This window comes from Penaeus monodon, chromosome 12 (assembly GCF_015228065.2).
Source record: "Penaeus monodon isolate SGIC_2016 chromosome 12, NSTDA_Pmon_1, whole genome shotgun sequence".
NCBI lineage: Eukaryota > Metazoa > Arthropoda > Malacostraca > Decapoda > Penaeidae > Penaeus > Penaeus monodon.
Window position 1 is genome coordinate 12,348,362 of NC_051397.1, and position 9,150 is coordinate 12,357,511.

A 9,150-nucleotide genomic window follows, 5' to 3' on the forward strand; every position below is an offset into this window, starting at 1 on the left:
TATATAGTGAAATACAATTTACACCACCAATAATAAGTAATAAAAAAAAAGATAACTGAGGAGAGAGGCTGAGTTTTGATTAGCTCTGTCCTGTATTGCTGATCCCCCCCTCCCTAATACCTTACTGTTGGTGGGGGGGGGGGGGCATAGGAGACAGACAGAAGCTCAATGTTGTGGATCACCCCTGAGCTTAGATGTTGATGGAACATAAGATTTTCAATAAAGGAGTCTTGGTTAAGTAGTGTATTTATCTTTTAAGCTTCTACCCCCCCCCTCACTTGCTAATTGTTGTGTGTGTGTGTGGGGGGGGGGGGGCTTAGGATATGGAGACAGAGGCCCAAAGTAAACTTGCTAAAATATCTTTACTCTTTCTGACTCAGCATTATGATACAATGATGCTGTGAAATGTGCCATATGTCAAAAGTATTATGACATAGAAACAGTAAATGAAGGTTAATGTTAATAAGTTTTTTTTTTTTTTTTTGCAAAGTTTGATGTTTTCAAAATTTAATTACCCCATTTATTTCTGAATTGGTCATTCATATTTTGATTTCCCTTGAGAGCTAAACTTTTTTTTTCCTCCCATGATAATATCCCAAAACTGATATGATACATACTCTGACTTCAAGAACTCATTTATGGGAAAAGTGAAATATGAAAATTGATAGCATTTATTTTATAACTGGTATATAAGTCTGTTAGACAGCTAATGGAATTTTTACATTGTAATTGTTACAATATTAAAAATCTTTGGTATGAAATCCTAAGTAATTCTAGAGGAGCTTGTGATGAACTGGTTCAAAACATAACCATGTGATAAGGTAACTAGAAATCAAAAGTAATTGAAAGAGATAATCTAAAATTTGAAATATGCTGCAATGTTATTTTGACCATATTAAATGTATTAAAGATAAATTTGTAATTATGTCACATTATATGATAATGTACAGAACATAAAAATTTATGAGAAGCTAGTAAACTTTCTATACATTAAGAGGTCCCTATTTGCTGGAGGTTGAGGCCCTCTATATGCCATGGCGACGAAGTTGCTGTAGATTTCTTTTGATCGTCTAGGAACTGTTGGTGGGTCAGTCTCAATGGAAGAATCCAGACAGAAACTAGACCTCTGAATCAGAACCAGAGGAGCTGTAAAGAAAATGGTACTTCATTGTTAACTTATTTCTGAAAGGTATTTTCACTGAAGATGCAATAAATACGTAATTTTTATTTTACTTTCCAAGAACCCTAGAAAAAGCACTTTAATCCTTAACCCAAATCTGCCAGGGATGGCATGTATGTACATGCCATGCCCACTGTCAATTTAGTTTAATTGTTTTTTACACATGGATGGCTTAACAAATACTGTCACCAATGAGCCAATTATGAATACTACCTGTTTCACCTGTTTTTACTTTTCCTTGATTTCCAAAAATATTTTCTGGCATCTAATATTGCTGTTAGTAATGTCAATAAAACTCATCAATATTGATAGCATTAGTTTTTAAAAAATTGCCCTCTCTCTCTCCCTCTCTCTCTTTCACTCACTCACTCACTCACTAACTAACTAACTAACACACTCTCTTTCTCTCAGAAGGAAAGGTGAAATCAGGTGAGGTCACAAAGTGTACACATTGATTCCTTTGTGGTAAGCACTTGCAGGGCCATCTATGTGCAGAAACATTTCACAAAACAATACTACAGTGGACTCAATTTTCCAGAGACATTGGGTTAACAAATGCATCAATTTTGACAGACTAAATGGGCATACACAGTCATAGAAGCAGACGAACTTGGATACACACACATGCACACAAAATGAAATGCTCTTACCTCCTACACTGCCACTAGTTTTGGCAGATTTTGAGAGTGGACCATTAGTGGCTTTGTAGATCTGCTCATACCTGAAATATGGAATAAGAATATTTAAGAATAGATGATTTCTTTATAAATAACAAGACATGGGCTTCACCTCAGCTAAATGTATCAAGAACTGCCATAAGATAGCATTGTCAATAAAGTCGAGGACAGTGAACTTGATACTGACCACAGCATTGCTCCACAATGACTGGATTATAGCTCTACCCATTATCCAATCTACAAAAGTGTTGACAGAACTGGTGAAAGAACACAGCCTTGGGTCTCTCCTGAATTTACAGGAAGGAAGCCAGACATGCCCAACCAAACTTTACAGCACTTTTAGTATCTGTATAAGGGCTTTCTCTTAAGCCAATAATCTTTCTTAGAATTCCTCTATGTCTCAGGAGATCAATGCAGACTGTGAGACGCCTAGAACCGAACTCATAAGGGTGCTCCATGATGACTTGACACAACAATATAGTCTACTGTGGCCTTGCAAGAAGTGCATCCAGATTACTCTGGTCTCTGGTGCCTCAGTAGGTGGTCCCTGACATGTCTCAGAATAAAGTGAGCCTTACCTGTATGCTGTGCAGTAAAACAATCTGGTAGTTGCTACAGTCCTAGCAATCCCCTTTCCCATTCCATGACTCAAAAGGAGTGGTCTTGAACTACTAGATGGTAGCCAGGACAGCATGCACTCTAAAAATCATGGGTTCACCACAAACCTGTAGCAGTTGGATGCCACAGATACCTGCTGCTTTACACCCATGTATATTCTAACCATGATAAAGCTCGTCTCTCTCTCTCCCTCTCTCCCTCCCTTCCTCTCGTTCTCTTTCCCTCTCTCCCTCCCTCTCGTTCTTTCTTCCTCTCTCTCTCTCTCTCTCTCTCTCTCTCTCTCTCTCTCTCTCTCTCTCTCTCTCTCTCTCCCCCCCCCTCTCCCCCTCTCCCTCTCCCTCTCCCTCTCAAAGGCTATGAGACCTTAATACAATGGTTATGACTGGGGTAGTCATAGTTGTCATGACAGCTTGACTTTATTACTGTAGAGTACAACACAGTGAGGGGATCACATGAAACAATGTCTCAGGGTAAGTGCTGGGCACAGGGTCGCCAACCCTGAAGGGTGAAGGCTGACCTGACCTTCTTATGTTGGCTGCTGAGCACGAACTGAGTAAATTGGGTGATCGTCAGGCACAGGTAGTGAGCGTCCACTGAACACATGGCATTGAAGGAATAATGGTGCAGCTGGAGGAAATATAGGAGTAGCTGCAGGAAGTATGAGTGGAGCAAGGTGAGGTCACCGGTTCCATATGTTAATAACACTCCAACCCTCTCTTTCCCTCTCTTCCCCCCTCTCTCTCTCTTTCCCTCTCTTCCTCCCTTTCTCTCTTTCCCTCTCTTCCTCTCTCTCTCTCTCTCTCTCTCTCTCTCTCTCTCTCTCTCTCTCTCTCTCTCTCTTCTCTCTCCTCTTTTTTTTTCTTTTCTTTTTCTTTGTGTAGAACATTCATTTGTTTAAACCATTAATCATCAACCAACCATTTCCTGTTTTTATATCCCCTATATGGCTTTCCTACTTTTTCTCTCTTTTGCTTTATCGTTCTCGATAGACGACACAAAGTAAGGCCAGAACAGTATCAGTATTACTTTCGTTAGAAAAGCAAATCGTATTTCCACAAAGCATAACATATTATATTTTTGTAGTGTGAAAGTATCTCATCTGCATTACCTCCTCCATCTCTAATTTTCAAACTACACATTTTTTTGAGTACTCAACAAACCTTTTGTAAATAGTATTGTCAGCCCTTGATGGTTCATGCAAGTATTCTCCATAAGTCTCTGTCATTGGTGGGAAGAAGGACACCAGAGAAAGGTTGGGAGTGTTATCTTCTTCAACGTCACTTGAAGCACTTGCCACTGACAATTCATCTTCATCACTGGCTTCGCTTTCTGTTGAGCTGCATGAGATATTTATTAGCAAAAATTAATATGTATGATTAAAATTATCCAAGGTTTATATACCCTAAAAATTGTAAAAAATCTTACAAGAACTAAATACCTTACATAGATATATACAGGAAAGCATGAATATGCATCTGTATATTGTACAGTACTATCATTTGAATGTGTGTATAAGAATTTCACTAGGTAATACTATTTACTTAGCACTTTAATCAATATCCTTTTTTCAGATATATTTACTAAATATTAAAACTCCTAATTATTTTACAAAATTATTAATTTCAATTTATAACATATTCAGCAATTGTCCCCTATAACTGATTGTTTAACTATCCCTCTGTCTATAAACACTTTGCCCCTCCAATCCCTTGCTCTTTGTTTGCCCCACCAATCCCTTGCCCAAGGTAAGGGATCACCCCTACCTTTGACCTTAGCCCTCACCTTAACTAATTTTGCACTGTCTTTTCCTTCCATTTCCTTTTCCTTCTCTTCTTTATCCCCTTCTGTCCACTTAAACTAATCATTAACTCATTTTTATCCTTTTTGCCATAATACTATATCATAATGTTATATGACCTGTGATGTCTACACATCTATTTGTTTTAACCATTCTGGCAAAAAACTTCCTCACCTGGGGGTTTTGCCCCCAAGCACCACCCTATCACAATATTTTGTATACACCGCTAATGACCTCAAAAAAACAAATAACTATAAATACTTAGTAAATAAAAGGATTATAAATAAATAAAATATAATATGAACTTGTAAAAATATGAAACAAAAGCAATCACAGAAAAAGAAAGAACTTTGTGGTACACAGGATAAAAAAACCTTTATACCTAAACATATCTTATGGAAACACAACTCATTGGCGATGTTTTACACTCAAGGCATGCAAGCAGATGTACCTGTGTTCCATTTTCATTCCTACCTAGTTCCACTTGATGCTGTTGAGGATGTTGAAGCCTGACCAGTCATGGTGGGATTCTTCTGTGAGGGTGACCCACTACTCTGGTTACGAGATAACTCCTCTTGCCTCTTACCTGGACGTCTTCGCACACTAAAGGGACTCTCATCAGTTGTGAAGTTTGGCATGTAATCTCTGCAATGGTAAGCAAAAGAGTTGCAAAATTATAAAACTGAGAATGAGATATAATTCAGACTATGAAGATGTCTTGCCTTGTCAAGCTATAGCCTAAAACAAAGGTGGGTTAACCTGTGACAAGAAATAACTACAAACCTGACAGAATGGCTCATCTGGTAGCTGAACAGTTCAGACAAGACACAGAATTCTGATGGTCGATGGTGGTCCGTGTACAAGTCAATCTGAGAGGTAAAGTACAGTTACTGACAAGCATGAAATGAATACAGTACTATGACAATGTTCATAATAGTATGATAATAGTAAAACATTTACAATGAATTAATAATCAAACAAGCCATAAATCTCTGATGCCTTAACATCATACCTTGGGCTCCTGGTTCCTCACTGGCATAAGGAGAGACACAGACTTCCTGGTTTCATCAAGAGGCATTGGGAGATCTGACAACATTGCTGAATCCCACCACTGCGTTGTGCTGCGGCTGAGGGAAGTGAGGAAAAGGGGAGGTAACATATTGACCTACTGCTTGTGCTCTTTACATTACATTTCCAGCATATACATCATTATTATACAATTTAAATTGAAGTTTGGGTGGTAAAACATATTGACCTATGTTGTTTTAGCTCTATATTATATTTCCAGCAAATACATCCTTGTGTAAATCATTATTTTTAATTTAAATTGTAGTTTGGGTGTCCATATAAAATATTTCATATTTCTTTCTTTCATACTTTATACAAATATCTTATATTCTTCCTGTATATTAGTTCATCCATGCTCAACTTATGTACAACTAATATTTGGTGTCAATGGTTATCTTTTACCAACATTTACCTACTAATGAAATGATGCTTGAAAGGTAAACTGTGTGTATATAATCATTTATGCACCTACATATAATGTAGGTTCACTACATTATATATTGTATATACTACACTCCATTTATGTTATATGTTGTACACTCACATGACTTATTCAAAATATAGAGTAAGGTGCTGCTATGACCTGACCATTCATGAAGGGTCAGGTCATACTACCACCTTACTCTTTACTTGTTACACCTTTACCTGAATACACACACAGATACACAGGCGTTTTCCTTGAGACTTGGCCCCATTCAACCAACTAATTACACTGCAAGCCTATACACCAACATGCAAGGATAACATAAAATCATCATGTAATATGAATACTGGTTTCCAATAAAAGTTCCATTCTTGGCCGTTACGAGAATCTGAGGAGCATAGCTAAAAATTTGGTAACTCACAGAATCAAATTCTATAAATTACAATTATGAAACACTGGCTATTTCTACTAGAATTTCTTAATGATAACTGCAAAGGACACAGATGGATCCCAAATGAGCTTTGGATGATTGATGGAGATAATTGTTAGGATGTTGCTTACTTGTGGCAGGGACGAACACCACGGGAGAGAGAGTGATGCAGGAGATAATCTGATGGTAGTTCCCAAATTGGAACAGAGGCCTCACTTGGGATATAAACTCCCAGGAATAAGTTTATTGCATTTTGTTTTTCTGTATCTGTAATTTAATATGAATTGATAAGTGTTTTAAGTTCCCTAAACCAATAAACTTATGTCTGATAGTCCCATGAGTAAATTTCTTGCATTTTGCTTTACTACAGTTTTAAACTTCATGAAAAATAGAGTCAATATAAAAACCTAAAAAAAGAATAAATCTAACCAGAGAATGTATTGCTATAGTATCTGGAGAGTGTCTGCATGATGTCGTTGCCCTGACTGGTCCAGGGAGCTGTGCGGCGATATGTCTTGATCCTGTGTACCAGCTGTGACCCTCCATACTGAAGAGCCAGTGTGTCTCCATGATCTTCATACATTTCCTCTAACATCCGCACACAGTCACTGTCAAATTCCAGAGCAGGCCGATCCAAGACACCAAGAGCATACAGCTGAAAGGTGGTCATAGTTATATTTCTTCTATCATCATTATTATCATGATAATTAAGAAGCAAACCACAACTGAAATAATATAGCAGGAAAAGTGATTTAATTAAAAATAAGAAAGGAAAAAAAAAAGAGTAAAGGAAGGATACAAAAAAGACAAATGACTACCAAAAAATGCCTTCAGTTAGTTTTTAATTGCATTTAGTCTTCTTCCTATAATACAATAAGAGCCACATTTCAAAACAATCCTACCAAAAACAAGTTATGTTCCAATGATCATTAACACTTATTAAGATTTTGCTTTACCTCAAGCTCTAGTAATATTAATTCATATTTTGCAAACAATCTTTTCACTACTGCACAAAGTTATAATAACAGCTAATATTATCAATGTTGAATACTGAATTTATAGCACTGAGAAGGCAGTTTTAAGATGTTCTGCCAGCTTATCATCATGTGAAGTACTGTAACAGTATTTTGATCATCTCATTTAGTAAGTCCTCAGATGAAGAATAAAAAAGAAAATCATAATTAAGGTAAAGAAAAACAAAATAGAAGAAATAACAGTATAGAAATAATAAATCAATATAAGAAAAGAGTAATGAAACAACAGGAAATAAAAAAAAAAGAAATCTGCCAAAAATTATAGTAATCCCTGATTATATTCATATAGTTGTACACTGCACATGTATATACATATATTTACATTAAACATACATCATATAAAGTAAATTACCTGGAAAGCCTAAGGCACACTTTCCAAGACAGAACTGTGCTGTGTTGGTGCGATCAAGGCAGTCTACACAGTTCACCCTTACAACTCCAGTTTGTTTTCGACCAAAGGGTTCATTAGGAGTAAAGTTCCTATGAAAGGTATAAATACATACAAAATAACATTTTGTTATGATCATTATATATACTCAAAAATATATTCAAACACTAGAAAGTATATATTTGACAGTATCATCATTTTGTTTAATTAGAACACACATGCAAATACAAAGAATAAATCCATCAGAAATCACATAATCAATGAACAGCTTATGATGAATACTACAATAATTTATGAAAAGAAAGGTGTTCTTGAAATGCACTCAAGTTCTATTGATAGTTTTCTTCTCATGAATTTTTGGCTACCTTTACATAGTTAGTCAATAATGCACTTAGTGCAATTTTACATAATCTTTTCTGCTACAGATGACGTTGGAATAGGTATATCATCATCTCATTAGTCCAAATCTATAGGTCTTCTGTGCAACTGGTAGAAGTACTGATAGAATATTGCACATCAAGCATTTGAGTCTAGGTAAGGCAGACTAGATCAAGAAATATATCAGTTGGAGGGCACACTCATATAGATCAGGGTCAGATAATGTAGAAAGCTTGGGTAAAATGCTGAAATAAATACATCACATCTAATCCATAATGTGGGAGGAATTGATATTATTACAGAAAAACAAACAAACAAACAAATCTTTAGACTCTCATCCTTCTTACTTTCTGGAGCCAAAGTTATGATCACCCTGTGTGCTTGTCCTCTCCATGTGGCGATAGTGAGCATTTGGATTTAGGTGGTGGCTGTAGTATGGGGCTGAGCTCTGGAAGATCCCTGTCTTCTTAACTGCACGGTAAGCAATGTCTGATAAGCGGCTCATCACATTCTCATCTTTCCTGTGGGCAGAGTTACTTCAAGAGTATGTGGGAAAAAATACTTTCTCATATATCATACACTCCAATTTAAACTACTCCCTGTATACAAACATAAACTTTGGTGTGTCATGTGTATATTTGTGTGTGTGCATAAGTGGTATATATAAAAGATTATTGTTATGCCATGAGAAATACATTTCAGACATAAAGTGTACTTACTGTTTATTGATCCTTGCCATATCTACTGCAACATACTGTATTCTGAACTGTGGAGGAAGAGTGATGTTGAGCTGGTCAATCAGTCTGCAGTACTCTGTGTTGAGAATTGACTCATGAGGCCGCCGCTCACGTCTCTTTACCAGGTTCAGAATGACAATTGGAGAGCCAAAACGCCGCAGCAATTCATTGAAGTGCTTCCCTATTAACAGTTGAGTAAAAAACAAAGTATTATAAAATTTGACACATCATTTTTTCATATAACATCACTGCAATTTTATGAAAAATATTTGTTATGATCAAAAATACCTGCAGTTTCAGCATATGGATCCATCACGTCAAAGGTGATTGGAGGTTTGGGGACCATCTTGCTGACATCTTGCGACCAATGCGATGGAATGGAGCCTCGAATCTGGCATGAAGTGAGGGTCATGTCAAT

The 9,150-nt window shown here is 36.6% G+C and overlaps 1 protein-coding gene across 1 annotated transcript in view; it reads right to left on the reverse strand.

Moving 5' to 3' along the window:
• Nucleotides 1-467: 467 nt before the first annotated feature.
• Nucleotides 468-9,150, reverse strand: part of LOC119579624 (polyphosphoinositide phosphatase-like) — an 8,725-nt gene continuing 42 nt past the window's right edge. Inside the window, exons 1-12 of the mRNA XM_037927540.1 lie at nucleotides 9,021-9,150; nucleotides 8,715-8,913; nucleotides 8,343-8,516; nucleotides 7,590-7,709; nucleotides 6,625-6,857; nucleotides 6,327-6,462; nucleotides 5,286-5,400; nucleotides 5,057-5,142; nucleotides 4,748-4,918; nucleotides 3,636-3,812; nucleotides 1,831-1,901; nucleotides 468-1,146 (exon numbers count right to left, since the gene is read on the reverse strand). The exon at nucleotides 9,021-9,150 is cut by the window's right edge and continues 42 nt beyond it. Coding sequence (XP_037783468.1) covers nucleotides 962-1,146; nucleotides 1,831-1,901; nucleotides 3,636-3,812; nucleotides 4,748-4,918; nucleotides 5,057-5,142; nucleotides 5,286-5,400; nucleotides 6,327-6,462; nucleotides 6,625-6,857; nucleotides 7,590-7,709; nucleotides 8,343-8,516; nucleotides 8,715-8,913; nucleotides 9,021-9,150 — 1,797 coding nt within the window. The 3' untranslated portion in view covers nucleotides 468-961. The remainder of the gene's footprint in view (nucleotides 1,147-1,830; nucleotides 1,902-3,635; nucleotides 3,813-4,747; nucleotides 4,919-5,056; nucleotides 5,143-5,285; nucleotides 5,401-6,326; nucleotides 6,463-6,624; nucleotides 6,858-7,589; nucleotides 7,710-8,342; nucleotides 8,517-8,714; nucleotides 8,914-9,020) is intronic.